General features: G+C 37.0%; 1 protein-coding gene across 11 annotated transcripts in view; it reads right to left on the reverse strand.

Moving 5' to 3' along the window:
- Positions 1 to 1778: 1778 nt before the first annotated feature.
- The window catches only part of ADGRG6 (adhesion G protein-coupled receptor G6), a 134843-nt gene continuing 114870 nt past the window's right edge, over positions 1779 to 21751 (reverse strand). For 9 of the 11 annotated variants that reach the window (XM_082474459.1, XM_082474451.1, XM_082474449.1 and 6 more), the window contains 3 exons: positions 11011 to 11112; positions 10219 to 10371; positions 1779 to 4710 (listed from right to left, as the gene is read on the reverse strand). In XM_082474459.1, the coding sequence (XP_082330585.1) occupies positions 4532 to 4710; positions 10219 to 10371; positions 11011 to 11112 (434 nt within the window). In that variant the 3' untranslated portion in view covers positions 1779 to 4531. Of the gene's footprint in view, positions 4711 to 6993; positions 7040 to 10218; positions 10372 to 11010; positions 11113 to 21751 lie in introns of all 11 variants that reach the window. The other 2 variants (XM_082474450.1, XM_082474455.1) reach the window with 2 other exon arrangements.

Consider the following 21751-nt stretch of genomic DNA (forward strand, 5'->3'; position numbering starts at 1 on the left):
AATATCCTTGATTGATTGATTGAACTTTAGGACGATGAAGCAGGAAAATACTGTAGTGCTCTGGAGATCTTTCTTTTGTTCCTAGAGTACTTAAACTCTTTATTTTGTTATTATTGTGTTATTTTCTCACACGGTGTGACTATATATATCAATATTAAATTATATTTAATGTGAATATCAAATGTTCTATTCTCACTGATATCCTGAATTTATAAAAATCATATAAATTAATTCATGATGAAAATAAGCCAACCAGAAGATGTAACTTAAAAGATTAAAAAGATTGTGGGGTAAGTGTGCAATCATTTGTCATCCAATTATTCACAAATGTTTAAGATACATCAATAAGGTTTGAGACTTTAGAATATTAAATGTTTGGTTATGAACTTGAAATAAACTAGTTTTTCAAACACACCAAATAAAAAATTTTAATAAGATGATTTGGAGAATGTACTTGCAAAAGCTACTCTAAGGGCAAACACCATTTACCAGCTTATTTGACTTAATTTAGCCAAGGATTTGCATTCCCTGTAAGGTTGTTTCAAATTTTAATTTTACTCATATCCCCATCCTGATACTACCACCCTTACAATACCCAACTTGTGAAATGAGCCTCTAATTATTTTAATTGATAGAAATCAGGAAACTCAACACTGCCTCACTATCAGCCCCTCTATACCTCCTTGCTCATCTAATAACCTGTTCTTCAAACTCAGGAGAAAGCTATGCCTCTTCTCTTTGCCAGGGCTAACCCTGTCCCTGTAATTCTCATCATCCTCACCCTTGCACCCTCACATTTATTCTTATTTTTTCTCTAGGGAAGCATAAAAAGAAAACAGTTAAGTATTCTTCCTCGAGATGAAGAGGGAGGGAGGGAAGGAAGAGAGAAAGAGGGAAGAAGTGAGAAAAGCAGGAAAGTTGGGGGGAGGTAGACAGAGAAAGGGAGGGAGGGGGACAGAAAGAGGGAGAGAGAGATTTAGTGCTTCTACCCAAGAAAAATAGAATGTTACCCAACTGGAAACACGGGCATTCTTCCAAAACACGGTATTTACAAAGCCCAATTCCTTCAGATTTCAAACTACTACAAATACAGGTCAGCCTGCAAATCAAATAAGTGTTTCCCACCTACTTCTCACTGCTGCTCCCTCAGCTTTAACCTGTTGTATGTAACTGCAAATGAAGCTTCAGCAAATGTTTGCCTGTTTTCCTAATACGGCTTGGCCAGGAGTTGTGAATGTTGGCTCAGAAGACCTGAGTGAGCAGTGACCAGCCAACAAGCCTCACAGCTTAGCACTGAGTAGGGCCGTGAGCCAGAGTGGGCCTTGGCTCTCTGCAGAAGAGAGTTATCCTAAATAATCACAGCAAAAGGAAGTAAGGAGGTTCTGTTCTACTCATGCAAGTCAAGTTGGCTAAATTCTGTCATTTTCTAAGCCTCCTATACATGTGAAAAAAACATCCCATGACCTAACTTCTATGTAGTATTATTGATTTGTTTCCCTTTCAGGATGCTGAAGACTTCCCAAAAAGGAAACCTACATTACTTTTAATTTGCCACAGAGCTTGGCTTTGCATCAGTCATCTTAAGAAAATCTAAGAACTTCAAAATGCATTAATCCCCAGTGAACTGAATCTTTCTAAAATATTCATTTTTAGTGTTTTGGCAAAGTAGCCCCATGTCACTAGCTTAATTGCTGCCAGGTTATTTTCCAGTTGTCAAATAATCTTTTCCTATTTAAGAGTCAGAAATAAAAACATTCACTCAAAAAGGAATTGAATAATTTGGATCACAAACAACATAAGTATTTATTTGAAAAACATTTTCTATTTAAGTAAAATGGCAAATCAGGTATAGTAGCTTCTTACTACTAATTCTAATTTGCACTCACAGTCACTTTTTATTCATCAAATTCAGAGATACTGCTACAGAAAATTATTTCACAAAGTATTTAGAAAAAAATATATACAGTCTCTCTGATAGAAAGTTAATTAAAATAACAAGCCAGGCAATATAAATGTAAGATATAAAACAAGCTCACATTTATAAACACAAATAAATAAATATATACAAAAGAGTCTACGCCAACATTGAACAAATAAAAGCTTTACAATGCAAGTCATCGTGACAACAATGGAAAATATCTCAGGATCTTAGACTGACTCTAACATAATGTTAAAAAAAGGAAAAAGAAGAAAATAAAAAACAACCCAAAATACCCCAGAGAGTCTAAATTGATATTATTCTCAAAGTTAAGCTAAACTAAATTTTGGCTCCACAGCTAAATTCCTGTATTTCTGTTCTGAGGGGGGGCCAAATGAAGGTGAGCTCTACATGTGCAGAACTGAGGGTAGAATTTGACTCAGTTTTTTAAGTCCACTTGCAAATGTTTCTATTCAGCTGTTTATCCATTTTTTTTTTCCTTACCTGATTCCTGGAAATTTATAAAGTGGAGCTGATACTGTTGTCAAATTTGAAAAAAAAAAAAAGTTTTCCCAGATCTGGATGAATACGAGTTGAAATCAAAGCTATTTTTAAAGCTACCTCTTAATAACTTTTAACTCAATAAGCACTTTGGGTAGAAATCTCACAGTCGAAAGCTAATTAAATTCTACCATCTCTAAGGTTTGGGGGAAAGTATATGAAGATTCAGTGACTATTTAAGGTTAATTTTCATCTAGATGTAACCTCTGCTAAAATAAGCAGCCTGTTAATATATATGCCTAGAGAAAAGGACATGGCTCTACTGTAGGGTCTTAGTGACCTTAGATTTACTATCCTTTCCTACTATCTACACCCCTCCCCTGTGAAGGCCAAGCTGGGCAATGCTCCTGTCTTCCAGATCAGTGTTCCAGGATGCTACAAAATGGAACAGTATGAAAACCCATTAGCACATTATGATCCATTTAAGTCTGGCCAAAATCTTCATGATCGAAGATCAGCAAAAGCTGAGAGGCCCCTTGTTTGCTGCATAGCCTAAAAGCTTTCCTATGTCTCAGACTGAGAGCTACCTGCTTCCTGCACAGAGAGAAAGGTCCCCAGGTGCTTAGTCTGGCTTCTGCCTTTAAGCAGTTTGGTTCTGCCAGAATGTCTCATCTTCTCATCACTTAGGCTGCCACCTCCCAGAACCTGAAATGTCTCAGATAACCCAGAGCAAATGTAAAGGTACAGCATGTACTGAGACCGATTTCTGAGAAACTGGATATGAGTCCGTCATTTAAGAACAATTAAAATGTGGTCTCTTACACGTTCACTGGCAAGCATATTACTCAGGATAGTTTGACAGTTAGGTTAAGCTGCTTAATATTATGCATGGCTTATATGCAGAAACCTAATCCATAAATAACACCCCATCTGTCTTGCCAGACCTCCTCTGGCTCTTATAATCAGAGGACTTATGTACAAATAGTTTGCAGACTGGCAAGTGTAGACCCACACATTTATAAATTATTTTGATTATGATAAGTCACCCACCTAAGTCTCAGTTTATATTCTTTGGAACAAAACTCTGGAAAGAGGAAGTAAGAGGCTTTTCATTTGTGCAAATGGAAATGTCTTAAAAAGTCTCTGGAGCAAAGACAAGACCATAGAGTCTCAATGGTTGTTTTTCCCGAAAGGGAGAGACTACTGTACACAGCATGCCTAGTGGAAATCCACATTCCTCCCATGAGCCCGCAGCTCAATGTACAGCAGAGCAGCAAAAGCAGAGGTGTAAGAGGGTCATTCTTCAGCTCCTGGGAGCTCCACTCTAATGCAACATCAACACTAAACTTGATTCAAATGTATAGGACTAAATTATAATTAATGACGACGTTTAAGCCTTGTGTCTTGAATAGGATAAGTGAAATAACATGGCCTCATATTAACTGGGTCAACATTTTGGGAATTCTTTCTTTCTTAAGCATGTTGTGGTCTTCAGGGTTAAACATCTGAGATAATAAGAAAATATTCCTTTCTAAACTTTGAGTCAGACATTAAATATTCTTTTGTATCTGTGGTTGAAATTTCATTAAAAAAGAGGAAATGCTAATGCATTCATAGAAACTAGCACTGAGATGGGACTTGTGGGCATCCAAGATAGTTATAAATATTAGTATGCTTTTGATTGCAGAGAAAGATGATGGAGCAAATGGCCATATCCAAATCTAATTATTATGTGGGGTGTGAATGAGCTCTAAACTAGGGCTTGGCCCAAGCTCGGTCTGTCCCTTGCCCTCTAATTTTAATATTCCACCCCACAGCCCAAGTTCTGATTGATCCATTCAATCATATATTTAAAAAATCCTATCCCCTGTGGCTACTGAGTCATGCTGCTCTTAGTACTGAAGTTTAGTGATGGTGGAAACTCCCCCATGGAAGAAATACACTGAAAAGACAGATTTTGAATTTCACAGAAGCCTTCCTCACAAAACACATTCTTCATATATATGCAGTTACCTAGGTAATACCACGTTTACATCTGCTAGTCAAGAGTTTTCACAGCTTGCACATCTTCACGTTGCTGCAGACTGATGTCTCTTTCTTATATTAAAGATATTAAAACTTTGTGCTGTGGCTGAAGGTGTCTGACATGATAATATTTTTATAGAAATTATCTGAATGAGCATTGCAATAACCCTTGACCTTATCAATGACCTGATGGACAGGGATGATTGATGGTTGTTCTCCATCAGCATGGGTCAGTTTTGATGAGGATTTGTCCATGGAAGCATTGTCTGCAAGAAATGATACAAGAAATTAGCCTGCAAGATGAGCTGGTGACACGCCTAAGGGCTACCGTTCTGGACGCTCTATTTTGCACATTAAAGAAGATCACAAAGGAAATGAAGCTCTGGTTCTTTCTTAGTTTAGGTAATAGGCAGCACTAAAATTTCATGTTTTTCATCTTCAAAGTGCATCCTTGCATATGAAAGAATGTTAACGTGCCTTCTAGTAATTTGTGTTGGGAGTTGTTTTAAGAAATATTCTTGTAAGTGGTATTTTTCAAAGAGCCAGTGAATAGAATAATCAGAAAATTGCTGCAAAAATATATGTGGCAAATCAATCAAACAAGGTAGTAACAGATTATATAACAAATGAATTAAAAGGTGCTGAAATATCTGTGGAATATATTATCCTATTTTTCATATGTTTGACACTTTTCATAATACAATTTTTAATAAAATATAATTTAAAGAATTTTGGAAAAGACAAGTGAATAAAAAAACATAAAGGCTATTTTGAACACATTTTCTCATGGAAAAAACCTGTGAAATGATTGCAATATAGAAAAAAGGTATCCTTTATTAATTACTTTTAAATTATAAAAATCAAAATTATCTTTATCAGAAATATTTTAAGTATATATTTTCTTTAACTATGCTACAGTCTCAGAATGATGTTATTGCTGGCAGCACTAATATCAGAGCAATTGACAGCAATAAAGGACTGCTAAATATATTTCTGTTCTGAATTTCCCAATATCACATATTTAAACATTATTTTCCTAGACCCAAAGCTTTCTAAAAGTGGTACAGCTAGTGCCCTGAAGCTCAGCTAAGCACTATTATCTACAAATACATATGGCTGTCTTCATGTATCTTATAGGTATCTGCTTTACACATGTTGGAGAGAAATGCTGTCTTAAAATTAACTACAGAGATTTCACATCAATGAAAGAGCAAATGACCTTCTACAAAGTACTCAGTTCCCTACAGTTGTATCTTTTCTAGTCACTGTGGAAGAGGCAAAAACTCTATCATGAAAACCTGCTTCTAGGAATCATGGCTGAAAAATTGGAATGTTCACTCTAGGTGTTTTATATTTTGAGTAAGTTTGACCCAGTAAGTGACATAACATTAAAAATCCTCAATAATTGGTAAAAGCCGTCATCATTTTATCTGTTGTCTTTGGAAACGGCTCAAATTGTTCAACTGTGGTCTTGGTGTTGGAGCAGACACTAAATAAAATGAAGGCTAAAATAGAAAATGGAGTGTCCATCCCACTAAAGGAAGCAAGAGAGAACAGACGGCCTTTGCAAAGAGTGGGCAGACCGAAGCATGGTGGAATGATTATGTCCCAGGACTGGTGAGAAAAAAGCTCAGGGAGTCATTTTATAAGGGCCCTTCCCCATTCGGCTCTCAGCAAGCTGACTGATTCTGTGCTTTCCTTTAGTTCATACGTTCACTAGCCATTGGTTTTCTGTTGGGAATTTTTCTACTGACTTAAATCTCAATAATGAACAATTTGTACTTGATGTTTTTAGAAAGCCACACATCCTCAAAGAAACTTCAAGGATACAGTCATTCTGCTTCACTGACAACTTCCAGGGTCACATACTTTTTAGAGATTTTGACCAGTTCCATTCCAAATACGTGGCCCAGTTTTCTGGGTCTTCACAGTCTAAGAAGGTAAAATTCTGAGCAAGGTTTGTATTTCAATATATATGCTATTCCCAGTCCTCTGGGTAGCTATTATATTGTGGATAATATAGATTTTGATTATGGCTGCAAGTTTGAAAACCAGGGGCTAGGGAAATGAACTATTATTTGACCTATGCTTAAATTTCAAGCAGACAAAAGTCCTCAAAAAGCAGGCTTGGAATCGACAATTTCTCTTTTTGACTTCTGTGAATGTACGGTGACATATCGAGTAATTCATAAGAGCAGTGAAAAAGTAAAGAATTTCACTCTGTTCTATAACAAACCTCTCAAGAACTGCTTTTTTTTTTTTTCATTACTTTACCTGATAATGTGACCCACTAACTCCAGAGCATGGTACATTTCCTAGAAGGAGCGGCTTGCAGACACCCCCATGCAGAGAAGAGCCAGCACAGCACATGACCATTTGAAATTTCAGAAATTCCAGCTCAATGCAGGAATTTCCTTGTGCTAGCTGAGAAGTATTGTAAAGAACAAGCAATTTTGCTGGTGCGGCAAGAGTCTTAGTTTAATCCATGCAAATATTCTCTTATTACCTTGCAAAAAATTCATGCATTCAAAGAAGTAATAAAAGTTTACCTGAATGATCCACTTTTGTTGAAGGAATGCTCTTAGAAGACATTATCTACACCATAAACATATGAATCAATGCCAAGAAATAAACCATCTAGATATCCATGATGCTATGCAGTGACTTTTTGCATACCCTGAGTGACCCAAGTACATCAGCAGTTTCACTGAGAACTGGCTAGGTCGCAGAAGACCGTTTGTACGTCTGCTGATTGGAAACTAGAATTTATTATACCATGGAAGTAATGTCATACAGCTGACTACGTCCTTATACTTGTTGACAAAAACCCATTTAACCACAAGGATTTTAAAAGAAACAGAAAAACATTAATGAATTCTTAAAAAAAAAAAACCACAAGATTTTGAAAGAGTTAAGTTTTCCTTAGGTACCCCCATTTCTGAAATTCATTTTATCTTCTAGTCAGTTTTCCCCATGATGCTTACTATTTCCAAATATTTTAATACTTCCAAAATGTCCTCTGTTCCAAATTATGTACTTTGTTATCTTCTTTCGTCTTTTAAAAGTGGTTCTTTAAGCCAACTATTAGCTGTGTTAAGAGGAAAACAATTCAATTGGTCTAATTCCTATTCATTCACAACTGACTTACAATGCATTAAGTATTTGCGTTTTAGAAGGGGAAAGAAAATGAGTATCTGATTTTAAGGCTGATTAAATAAAGTAAAAAATTCACTCATTATAAGTACAGTTGAGCCTTGAACAACGGCAAGGGTTAGGGGCACTGACCCTCCTGCACAGTTGAAAATCTGAGTATAATTTACAGTTGACCCTCTGTGTCTGAGGTTCCTCTGTAGCTGCAGTTCTGTATCCACGTATTCAGCCAACTGCAGATCATGTACTACTATTTGTTGTTTTTACTACTGAAAAAAATCTGTGTTTAAGTGGACCTGTACAGTTCAAACCTGTGTTGTTCAAGAGTCAACTGTACAAGATGTTTTGTGCCAGGGAACTACCAATTAGGTAGAATTATCTATCTCAGGCTATATACCTGTTATTAACTTTCTTACACAGGTGTTTCGAGCAGGAGTGCACAGACCTCTTAATTTTAGGCAAAACTGTTTGTGTGCAGGACTCAAAGGCTGCACTCAAAGGCTGGAAGAGAGTCCATAGCTTTTATTCAATTCCCCAAAATGTCCCTGACTCCAAGAAACTTTAAAAACGGCTGTACTAAGCTGTTCCAAGTTTTCAGATCTTTCTTTAATTAACCTTGGAATTAAAAAACTCAGTAAACATTCATACTTTTTTCCCACAGTGCTATCTTGAATCCTAGGCAGTGGGGACCCTAGTGGTGCAAGCAAGGACATGTGGAAGGATTCAAATGTACCTACGGGTCATTTGAAATTCAAGTGTTTGCAATGTGAACATTTATAGACACATACACAAATCACTCCCTACTTGCAAAAAGCCAAATATGAATCTTTTTGGTGCCATTCGCCTTTGCCTACATTAATTAGCTAAACAAATACAAAATTTAAAAGTTATTTCCATTATCCTTTTAGAAGCATCTTTAATTAGGAAAGTGCTGGATGCTGAGTGTTGAGAGCTGATTGCTCGAGGTTTAATTAGTATTTAAAAGTAGCATTTCTGCTATTTTCAATTGAAATTATTAAAGGATTACACCTTTTTACACTGCTCACTGGCTATCAAGGACTGCAAAATAGTCTTCACAGGCATATGTCATTTTATTTCACTTCACTTTGTTGTCCTTCATAGAGATTACAGTTTTTATTTTTTTTTTTGCTTCCTTCTTTCATAAAGTATTTTTTTTAACATCTGTGTTGGAGTATAATTGCTTTACAATGTTGTGTTAGTTTCTGCTGTATAACAAAGTGAATCCGCTATATGTATACATATATCCCTATATCCCCTCTCTCTTGCGTCTCCCTCCTGCCCTCCCTATTCCACCCCTCTAGGTGGTCACAAAGCACTGAGCTGATCTCCCTGTGTATGCAGCTGCTTCCCACTAGCTAGCTATTTTACATTTGGTAGTGTATATATGTCTGTGCTACTCTCTCACTTCGTCCCAGCTTACCCTTCCCCCTCCCCGTGTCCTTAAGTCCATTCTCTACGTCTGCGTCTTTATTCCTGTCCTGCCCCTAGGTTCATCAGAATCTTTTTTTTCTTTTTTTAGATTCCATATATATGTGTTAGCATACGGTATCTGTTTTTCTCTTTCTGACTTAAATCTCTCTGTATGACAGACTCTAAGTCCATCCACCTCACTACAAATAATTCAATTTCGTTTTTTTTTTTATGACTGAGTAATATTACATTGTATATATGTGCCACATCTTCTTTATATTTTTTATAAATTATAGTTTTTATAAATTGAAGTTTTGTGGCAACCCTGTGTGGTCAGATGACGGATAAGCATTTTTTTTAGCAATAAAGTACTTTTTAAAATTAAGGTGTGTACATTTTTTGACATAATTGTATTGTACACTTAATAGACTGTAGTATAGTGTAAACATAATTTTTATAGGCACTGGGAAACCAAAAACCTTGTGTGACTCTATTGCAATACTCGCTTTATTATAGTGGTCTGAAACCAAATTCACAGTATGTCCAAGGTCTGCCTGTATTTGCACACTGTCTTCAGGATTGTTCATACACATGCTCAGTGTCAGAAAGTGTGATCATTGTAAATATCATGAAGATTCAGTAGATGAACAAAGACCCGGTGTTTCTCACCATCCTGTATCACTTTCCAAGTATGATGCTCCCTATTTCATACTTAATCAGTGATTTGAAGAGCAATTGCCAATAACTCTTCCAACGGTTAAAGACTTAGGTATTTTTTTCTTTTTTGACTGAGGAATAATTGACATATATCATTATATTAGTTTTAGGTGTACAACATTATGATTTTATATTTGTATATATTTCAAAGGACTTAAGTCTTAACTGTAACATGTAAACTGGATGGTATTTCTTTCTGTTCCCATGCCAACTTGCCAAGTAACTTTCCTACTATGCTGAAATAATCTACAACTCAATTTCTGTATTTTTTAAATAAAAACACGTAACTTTTTAAAACAAGATACCATACCTTTTAAGGAAAATTAAGTTTTAAAGCAAATGAAGTTACAAAAATATTCAGAGTTAATGATATTTTAGCAATATAGATTCAATTTTGGTTGTGATATTTTTAAAAAACACAAAATATTCACAAAGATGTCCCAGAGAACATCTTTACCATGGCCAGAATGACTCACCGGTGTGGCTATTCCTTTTGAAGTAGGTGGTAGAGCTGTATTTAGACTTGGATGTAAGGTAGGTTGAGTTAGAGCCAATGGAGCTTGAGGACAAAGATTTTCCTAGATTATCAGAACTTTTCTTGATGATATTGGTAGCTGTCTTACTCCAGTCTGAAAGAAATGACATCTCTCCATGAGTCTGCTTTAGGGGGAATATACTCTGCCCTGAAGAATCATCACCACATTATTTAAGTAACTGATCCAGAGCATTAGACGTTCTGACACCCTGGCAGTGACTCACACAAGAGACTGACATGTCAACAATAACAACCCGAAGAAACAGAAAAGTTTCTTACTTTGACCCTATGTTTAAAATTATACTTTAATATCTTAAGGGGGAGAAGTAACCACTGGTGGTTAAAAAAAAAGTAATATTCTTCTTCAGGGATTTTTTATATTGAGAAAGATCTCTTTGCTTAATAATGTAATTAAAGACTTCTAAAATATGGAAAGGTATGTTTGGTATAGTGGATATATGAGCTGTTAAATTAGACATGAAACCTTGGGCAACTCACTTAACCTGTCTGGAATTCATGCTCCTCCTTTGCAAAATAGGAAGGGCAGGCCTAGAGTCCTCAGATCTCTTGCAGTCCTAATAATCTAAGACTCCAACTAAGCACCTTTATATACTCTGCCTTTACAACTTGCTACCACTGGGACTGTGTTGCTCAGACCACAGAAAATCAAAATGACAAAGGTTTCTAACTACTCTCCGATGTAAGAAAAACGATCACCAACATGCTCCTTTACCTGAGTTGTCTGCTAATCGAAATCGACCACAGCAGAGATGCCGTCTCCACTGCTTCTGAACATTCTCCTTCATAGCACAGTGGAAGATAAATATAAATAAGCCTGGGACGAAAGAAAATATAAACAATTAGGCCAAAGGACACATTTTTAAAGATAAATCTTACAAAACATATGGATTTATTTTAATTTAAACTTTTTTACATCCGAATCACTAAGAAACAGATCCTAAGGAATCTTTAGGTAGGCAGTAGATGTTTTAATCCTTTAGAACAGAACACGGAGGCTCAGATAAAACTAGAACAATTACATGGATCTAATTCTGTCTTTGTTTTGTTCGGTATTCGTTATGACTTAACCTAAAGACTAAGCTGAAATAGGCAATATTCAATGTAAGAGGCATTTATATTTCCCTTATATCTGTTTTAAAATTATGTGAAAACATTTCACAAAATTTAGAAAAAAAGAGAAAACTGAAAACATCCATGAGCTCATCATCTACTTCAACTTGCATATTCTCAGCTATTTTATGTAAGCATATTATTGTAAGTTTGGGCCATAGAAAAGTGGTATTTTTACAAGTCAAAAATGGGCCCAAATCAGCAAATTCATGTGGCTCCACCTGGCCTGCTTTAGTTTCTCAATACTTTAATGCAGAAATATTTCTGTATTGTCAAGTAGTCTTCATATTTAGTCACTCCCTGCATCTATCAAAAACTAATTGTATCATTTGTGCTTTGGGAGCCAACCCTTTTTAACTTTCCAAGGAATTTGCTTCTGCCTTTTTACTCTCCCTTTGCTGCCTCAGTTTCTCCCTCTATTCCTCCATACTTGGGTTATTCCCGTTACTTACAAGCATATTCTAGTAACTCTCTTTTAAGTAATCAAACAAAAAATTTCTCCTTTGATGCCCAATCTTCTTCCAGCTTCCACTTCTTCATTCCCTTTCTCAATATAACTTGAAATGGTTAACTTTTGCCGTCTCTACCTTTTCTCATTTCTTTTCCTCTCAACCTGCTCCAAATAGGTTACTATCCGCATCTACAAGGCCACTACAACTGTTCTTGTGAAGGTCACAGGGACTCCCCTATTACTAACTCAGTTTTCATTCCTGTTTTAACTAGATCTCTCAACAGTATTCAACACAATTGACCCTCCTCTCATTTTTGAAATACATTCTTGGTACCACTTTCTCCTAGGCGTCTTTTTAATTTGCTTCCTGGTCTCTGTAGCAGATCCCTCGGCTTTACTTTTAAAGGTTGACACGTCCATGACTCAGCCCTGGATTTCCATCTTTTCTATGGCTACACTGTTCCAGTAGGTACTAATCATGCTGTATAAGTACCATACACTACTTTTTATATGTGCCCCCATTGCCTTCTCTCCCCACCACCACCACCAGGATTCCAACCCACACTGCTCGCAGGACATCTTCATTTGGCTGTATCTCCATTTTGTGGCATCTCACACCCCTGATATTCTAAATAGAAGTCTTCTTCATCATTACCCTCAAACAAACACATCAAACTCATTTCTGCCCAATAATTTGAAGGCTCTTCCTTCAAAGCTTTCCCTAACAGGTTCTTACCTGTCATTCCGGCTTCAGATCAATTGTTAACTCCTCAAAAAGGCCATCATCAACTGTTTATTTTTATTTTTTATGTTTTAGATCACACCCTTGCACACACCTATATAGCACGGATCATTACCTGATATTCTTGTATTCCTAATTTATTCATTTATTTCTTTGCTTAACTGTCTCTTGCTAGTAAATAATAAGCTCCAAGAGCACAGGGATGTTTGTCTATCCAATGCTGTACTAGCCATTCCCAGAATGATGCCAGGAACTAAGCGGGAACTCCATAAATGTTTGTTGAATGAATGAATAGTAACCATGATTAATCGTTCATCTATTCTACATGAGTTAATTGAATACTTACATGTACATCTGAATGCCTTAAATGTATTTAGGGGTAGGGGTTTAAAAAATAGGAGTGAGCAGAACACAAATTAAGGAGTCACAGGAATACAATGAAAATATATTTAAGGCAAAAGTTTCTGAAAGGTACACAAATTAGTTGCCAAGGTATTGCCTTAATGACACACCATATTAAGCAGGATATCTACATACGGGAGGGTGCAAGGGCTTAAACTGAACCTGAAGAAACCTTTTGGTAGGGAGGTGAGGGAAGTTTCCAAGAGGATAATCCACTCAGTGACTACGAAGCACTGCTAAGCAGGAGGCACTTTGATTTAGAAGCTTCAAGTTCAGAGGGGAACAAGGTAGATGATCATTGTGTTCAAGGGGCAAAGGGTCTAGCATGGAACAGCATAAAAGTAAAAATGATTATAGTACCTTTAGGGGACATTAAGACTTATCTGTTCTTTTTGAGTATGGAGTATTCATCAAGAAAAATGTAAATTACACTGTAGCATATATAACTGGAAAAGTGGGGGGCAAGTATTGAAAGTACTCTTTTTTTTATGTGTATAGCTAAATTTGCAAAATAGATCTAAGGTTATGTTTGTATGTTTTATTTTTCAATATCTTAGCTGAAAGTGGCCCATAATTTTATTCCAGAATGAATTACATTATTATGAACTATTAGAAAAAGGAGCGTGCTGGATTTCTACAGGCTGGGCCCTGACTGCAGTGAAATGACCGTGGCTGATTCTCCTCCTCTCAGTTTGGCTTGTTCGGTCATCACTGAGTACCTGACACTTACTTAGAAGGTGCTCTATAAATTCCTAATGAAGTTACTGGTTGAAAATCATTACATATGTTGACTCAGAGAGGAATGCCATTATGAAAATACTGACTAAATTTTGGTCACTGCTTTCAAATAGACAACTAGCCTATTAAAACATTCCTGAGAAATTCAAACACATTTACCTCTGAGAAGTATAAATCAGGCATTCAATGACCTAAGTAATATTAGTAATCAGTAATAGTACCAGTTTATTTATTATTATTACTATATCATTTTATACATATTTATTAAGTAAAACACTTATTTTATTATTATATTACTTATTAATAATACTTTATTAGTAATAAAATAATTAGTGAAGAAAATATATCCTAGTGACCTAGTTATTTGTCTAAGATGATATCAGATAGGATAGGGGAGTTCTAATTTTAAAAGAAAGCTCTAATAAATATGAATCAAATTTCATTCATTCAGAACATACACACCCACACACACCCCTCCTGAAAGCCCCTGTGCTGTGGACAAGGAGGGAAGCTGGGTTGGGGAGGGAGAGCTGGGGACAAGAAATCGACTTGCAGCTTGGCCTGGGGCTCGGACATGACAAGTCTCAGAGTGGGAGAAAGACTTTGCTCCACACTCAAAACCCCTCAGAATCAGGACCTGCAGGTGGATCTACCTTCCCAGGGAGTACAGAATAGACACTGGGTTCGGACCTCATCTTGCACACTCTGACTAAATCTGATTGCCTTTCAAAGCCTTCTCACCGACAAACCCCCAAGTCCCTAACCTGCTTGCTAACACAGAAAATCCCTTTAATAAGCACACATGTTTTGTAACATGGGTAGTGTGAATAACCAAAGAATATAAAAAATGTGGATTGGTTTCCCTTTGAGAATCTTTCAAGTCTTTAAGAGGTGGTGGCAGTTTCAGAGTAAAGAGAGCAGGAGGCATGGAAACTTGAGGTAAGGTCATCATAGGTCACAGATGAAGGAGCCTGTGGTTGGAGAAGGAAGCCTTTGCCTTGGGTTGACTCTATTTTTGTGAACTGGGGCAGAATTTGCAGAATTTGTTGTTGGAGGTATTTTTGTCCTACAGGTGAAAATATAGCTAACCTACGCGTTTCTTAAGCAATTGTTTAACAAACTCACGTATCAGAGCTGTAAAAGATTATAAACTCCAATTAAGGACTTTGGTTCTCAGGCATTAATCCTGGCATTACTCACTCTCTGGTCCCACACTGAGCAAATGATTTTCTTTTAGTTGAGGCAGAAGTTGAAATTTTCTAGATGTTGTTTCCCTTAACACTCAGAAGTTTTTATAAATGTCATATATATTGGAGGAAAAACTTCCGAGCATATGTCTGGTGTTTTGAGGACACTGGAAGAGACCTAGTTCTTGGATTTGTTCCTTTGGCCTTGCTGGGATATTAAGATGTGAATTATTTTGAGGCTCTGATGTTGACCACTGTCACATGGGAGCAGGTTAAAGCTAAGAAAAACTGACTTAATAAAACAATTTTTTAGATTGTGCAGTGCTTCTCTGTATCATAATTACATAGCATTAGATGACACTGCCTACTTTTAAGCAACCTGTAAATATACAGGCATCCACTAAGTTTAAGAGACACGTATATAAATTAGATTTAAAATCTGATACATCGCTTCTAAAATTATTTGATCGAAGTCATTTACATGCTCTGTCTCCCACTATGAATTGTGATGCTATGGGACAAAAGCAGATAATTGTGGTTGAGAATCTGCCTGCCAATGCAGGGGACACGGGTTCGAGCCCTGGTCTGGGAAGATCCCACATGCCGCGGAGCAGCTAGGCCCGTGAGCCACAATTACTGAGCCTGCGCGTCTGGAGCCTGTGCTCCGCAACAAGAGAGGCCACGATAGTGAGAGGCCCGCGCACCGCGATGAAGAGTGGCCCCCGCTTGCCGCAACTGGAGAGGGCCCTCGTGCAGAAACGAAGACCCAACACAGCCATAAATAAATTTAAAAAAAAAAAAAAAAAGCAGATAATAGGCATGAGAAATTAGAATTCTCTGGAATAAATATATTTTAAAATTCCAAGGTATTATGCAGATTCTTTAGCCGTGAGATATGTTTCCATTTTATATTAGAATAGGATTCTCATAATAGGTTATTTTACTATTTGTAGTAACTAGCCCTTTTCACATGAATTTAAATCAGTCTGGCAATAAATATTATCCCAAGATTATTTTAGGACAAAATATCCCGCTTAGAGTTCAGCTGTGGGAAATGTGGAAGGTATCCACATCTGGAAGAGCACACACGCAGTATGGAAAGAAATTCTGAACACTGCGAGGAGGAGGCGTAGAAAATGCAGCAGGAGAGCCAAGGGCACTTGGAGGCCAAAGTGAAGAAACAGAGGGCTAGTCCCTCTTCAGTCTTGAGGGTTTTTTTTTTTTTTTTTCCATCTACTTAACAGATTTTGGTGCCAGAAGCAGCACTTAAAATCACAAAACTTTACAGAGTTTTACATTGGCATCCAAGGGAATCTGTTTGATTCTAATCCCCATCTCTGCTCTCTTTCAATGCTCATTTCAATCAAATGTTTCCCCTTTGAGAATCTTCATATAAACCCACGTACCTCACAGAGGCTCTTCATACCACCTGGAAAAATATGCTCTTCTAGTTTTCTGGAAAGGGCTTTAAGCTGTGACCAGGGACCAGAATAATTGGTTTTTACTCCTCATAGTGCCTTACAGCTTTATTTAACTGACCAAGGAGTAGGGAACATTGCCCATAAAAGCTGGACGCTAAAATGACTGAAAAGATAGAAATCAGAGGCAAAGTCACTGCTTCATCTTGACAGGCCTGTGCTAGTTTCATGATGGCCCTTTTGGGGTGAATTTTAGCCCAGAAAATGACCACTCTGATGAATCTAAGCCAGTTCCTTAGCAATAGTTTCTTCAGCTTGATAACTGCTTTGCTTCTTTATCTTACCCGTACAAACCCAGATTTCATGCTAAAACAAGAAAAAAAAGTTAAACTTTCTTTAAATGAACAGATCCTAACCAGTTCTCTACCTGCTCGTCCCTTGCCTTCCTTTTACCTCCATCTTTCACTAACCAGAGGTTTCTGCTCACTTTTAAAAATAACTTAGACCAATATATGAATTCAAAATATCTTAATTCTCAGCAAATCTTGCAATTTTCTCAATTAAAATAAATGACCTTTTCCATTGTGATGGAGGAAGGGCGTTACAGGCGTGTGGGAAAGAGGGCCTGTCTCTGAGTCCTGGTAGGAAGGAAAACATAATGAATTCCACCTCGCCAAGCCCTCCTAGAGAAGCACACCAGGGGCCAAGGCTGGCTCAGAAAACAAGGAGAAGGGACACCCAAGAGGGTGCTCTAAACCTCTAAATGTGGAGTGAGAAACACTCTGAGAAATCTCATCAAGTAGCAGGTTTGAAAAAAAAAAAAAAAAAAAAAGCTTCCTTGTAAAGTATTGGCTTTATATCCAGACTGTAGGGGCTTGTGTTTAATCTTGGCCTTTATAAGAGCTATTTAACTATTTATTTAGGAAAAAAAAGATATCCTTAGCATCAATATTTTGGCTAGGAACTTGGCTCCCACATAGAATTCATTCTCTTTGGTTGAGTTTTGGCAAAAATATGTGCAGCAAATGTAAAATAAGTAGCCAAAAGGATGTTCTCAGATCTCTAGCCTCATTTTCAAAAGTTTTTAAAAAAACTGCCCAGGAACAGCTTCCCTTGGATTTGAAAATAAATGCCATACTGTAAACTTCAGGGAAACATGTATTGTCACCCTTTTACTGGTCTAAAAAATCACTTTCAAGAAGTCTGGTGAAGCAAAACAAAACAAAACAAACGCCTTAGGTGCTCATTTCCTAATGAGTTCTTTACCAGCTAAGGGCCACTGACACTTTCAGCAAGGCTCATCATCAGTACATTCTGACAAAGGACCTAAGTTGATTTTTCTTACCCTGGATAATAAAGATCCGGAAACACAATGAAGGGGAAGACTGCAGATATAGATAACTTCAAGACTGTGAGATGGAATCAATCAAGAATTAATCAAACCAGGTGCTTGGGCAAAAAAGGATACATGGTCTCGATAACTGATCTTTGACAAAAACGACCTAGATAACTTCTGAGCTTCCCGGCAAGCCTAAGTCCAAATCTTCCAGCAGCTCATCTGTTTTGTTGTCACACAGACGTAGCCAGCTGGCTGCTGGGCTGGGGAATCTCTAGAGTTTATGACTCTCTTTGGGAACCTCTTGAATCCTCCTTTCATTCGACAAGGTGCCCTTTAGAAAATTATTTCTCTGTGGCACAAAACGCTCTGCCAAAAGATGAGTAATTTATTTCCTTGTAGTGTGTAATGTCTCGGCCAACATGATGCCGTTTCAGATGCTAACGGGTTTAAAGGTGGTTCATCTCTTTACCTTGGCGCCGATTCACCGTGTGTGTTATACATGTGATTATGGCCCAGCTTAACCGTCAGGAGGCTCCTAACCCATAATTTTATTTAATTTTCTTAGTTTACCAATAGGATTAAAATAATAATGATAAATATATTTCTATAAATGGTTTTTGCTGAATAAGGGTAAGACTAAATTTCCATTTATTCATTAAATGTACATTTACTAACAGTTTTTTTAAAAGGACATAGAGACTCACTTCCTAGAAACTTTGAAATAAAAAATTGAAAGGGCAGTAATTTGTTTTATTTTTTTTGCTCATGCTTTGTCACTTAATAATGTGCTTTTCTATTTTCATATATGCTATGTTATAAATCACTGATCTTAGGATTACACTGATCTTAGGAAAGTCATTAACTCTTCTAGGCCTGTTTCTTCATCTGTAAAATGGAGCGAATACCTTTTTTCTTGGGTACCTACTTTTCAGATTTGCTACAAGAATTATATCAGATCACAGATGTTATGTGAAAGGCTTTGTAAACCACAATGCACTATGCAAATATAAGTTATTTCTGTTGCTCTGGGTGTCTTAATGTTACTGAACGAATTAATGGCATACATGACCTTTGAGTAGACTGATGATACCCTTCTGTGTTCGCCATTGCAGCTTCTATTTGCACAACCATATGCTGCATGGTATTATGTTGCCATATATACATACAGAAGATGGGTTGATTACCCCCAAAACAATCAATATTGTTTCACATGCATGGAAAACTAAAGTTGAAGATTAAGCTCTCATTATGGGGCTAGACTTTAGATCCTGATGAACTTGTCAAGAGAGTTAAACCTCGCTATAATCACCAACTACAGCAATTTTTTTGCACACGAAGTGCCCTCTACCTGAAATAGTTTTCCCTCACTCCTACTCCTGCCTTTCACCTAGTTAATTCCTACTGATCCTTCAGATTTCAGCTTAGACATCATGTCTTCTGTCATGTGCACTCTCAACACCACCATGTACACTTTATACAGTGATGTATTTGATTAACCTTAGTCTCTCCTACTACAATATAAACTCCATGAGACAAAGGGGTCAAGTCATGTTTGTTTGCTGGAATAAAGAATATTAGAAAGAAGTCGACACAATGTAGTTCACCTAAGTTCAACATGCATTCACTGAATTGTTTCTTTAAACTGTCTAAATTCTACATGCTTCTCTTAATAAAACATATACTTTTAACAACAACCAAGTCTCTCATGGAAGATTCTGAAAATGATGCAAATAAAAACCATTAAATGACTTTCTATCGTGTCCTCTGAAGCTTTTGTACAAGCCTGGCCAGTAAGGAGTTGTTAGACTCTTCTAACAACTGCTCTGTATCACAAGTGCTCTGTATCACTGTCTTTTAATTTAAATTTCCTTTTTAGGAGATGTTTTTGATATCACTGGATGTGCAGAAATCTGCTCTGAATTTATATCATTTAAAATCAGCCTTAAAAGTCAGTGATTTATGAAGAACACTCACTCGATGATGGTTTACAACATTTTTCCCTCCTGAGAGAAGACCTATGCTGGGAAAAATAAAACATCCCAATTCTCATTAATGGAAACAGAGCTGAACAGACAACTGTAACTGTTGAAGGTTGCTGAAACTGCCAGGAAATTCTAAAAGCAAAAACAAGGTTGGGCTGGCAGATTAATGTGCCTTTCATATACAATCCTGAAATATAAAACCATGGAATTTTCTAATGTTAATGGACATTTTTGTCAATATTTGTCTAGGCACTTTTATGTTGTATATGATAGTAGAGATTAAAAAGAGGAAAACTCACTTTACAAAGCTGGATCCCAATGCAGAGGTATTCATATGTTACCTCTTCAGTTTCCAACTTGTGGAGGTGCACTTGAGGCTTATTATTTTATTCACTAAAGATAATGAGCCCACATAGTTCCTCTGTTATGGGAGAATGAATCTGAATAAAATTTGCTCAACTAATTAATGCATATTTATGCCGGAGGAGTCTCAGATTGAATTTAGGCCATCCCTAAAGCCCCTCCCTTCTTCATCCACCAATCCAGTTATTGATTTAACAAATAATTATTGAGCACCTTCTAAGTGACAGGTTTTTCTACAGGAGCTCATGAGCTAGTGGGAAACCTAGGAGGAGAAGCAAAACAGATACGTATGATACAAAGCAGTAAACACTCTCCTGCAGGTAAATACAGACTTTTCTTAGAACACACCTGTTGGGAGCTCCTACCTAGGCATCTCACCTGGTGAGAAGCACAAACCTGATTTCCAAACTTTCCATCCCAGCTCAGATTTGTTCAGTTTTAGTCAGCTCTTCCTTCCCCAGACACCTTCAAGTGTGTGACCAGTAGCTTCAGGTAAGCCAGTAATACTGCCCTGCTAAAAAAGATTCCAAACTTTGTCACCTCATTCCTACTGGAGTGTGGGCTTCATGGTGCTTCCAACATTAAGGAGTTTCATCAACAACACAGGGTATATCCAATGTCTTATAGAATGTTATTGAATTTTCAAAAAAATACTTTATGTTCACTTAAGCTTAAAAGTTAAATTCATCCTAAAAGGGAACCCTCCTACACTGTTGGTGGGAATGTAAGTTGGTGCAGCCACTATGGAAAACAGTATGGAGGTTCCTCAGAAAACTGAAAATAGAATTACCATATGATCCAGCAATCCCACTCCTGGGCATATACCCAGACAAAACTATAATTCAAAAAGATATATGCACTCCTATGTTCATAGCAGGACTATTCACAATAGCCAAACATGGAAACAACCTAAATGTCCATCAACAGAGGAATGGATGAAGAAGATGTGGTACATATACACAATGGAATACTACTCAGCCATAAAAAAGAACGAAATAATGCCATTTGCAGCAACATGGATGCAACTAGAGATTATCATACTATGTGAAATAAGTCAGAAGGAGAAAGACAAAAACCATATGATATCACCTATACGTGGAATTTAAAACACGACACAAATGAACCTATCTACAAAACAGAAACTGACTTACAGACATAGGGATCAGTCTTGTGGTTGCCAAAGGGGAGAGTGGGGAGGGAGAGGGATGGACTGGGAATTTGGGGTTGGTAGATGCAAACTATAACATCTAGAATGGATAAACAACAAGGTCCTACTGTATAGCACAGGGAACTATATCCAGTCTCTTGGGATAAATCATAATGGAAAAGAATATTAAAAAAAGAATGTCTGTATGTGGATAACTGAGTCACTTTGCTGTGCAGCAGAGATTGGCACAACATTGTAAATCAATTATACTTCAATAAAAAAAATTTTTTTTTAAGTTAAATTCATCCTACAGTACACTAGGGTAAGTGTTACGGAATCTGAAGCATGACAGTAAGCTCCTTGAAGGAAGCCTTGTATTTCTAAACAGAGCAAGCCATTTGTTAGATTGTTGAATTGACTGCCATATCTTATGAAAAAATAAGCATTTCTGAAATAGATTGTTGGTATTTTTTCTGAAATCCAAGGAACCAAGGAATCAAAGTGAATTGCTTTGTCCCTGCGCAGAGTCTAAAGATTCTTCTGGCCAAGAGCACTACACCCACATGGTTCCATG

Source organism: Balaenoptera physalus (genome assembly GCF_965194825.1).
Source record: "Balaenoptera physalus genome assembly, chromosome: 9".
In the NCBI taxonomy this organism is placed as follows: domain Eukaryota; kingdom Metazoa; phylum Chordata; class Mammalia; order Artiodactyla; family Balaenopteridae; genus Balaenoptera; species Balaenoptera physalus.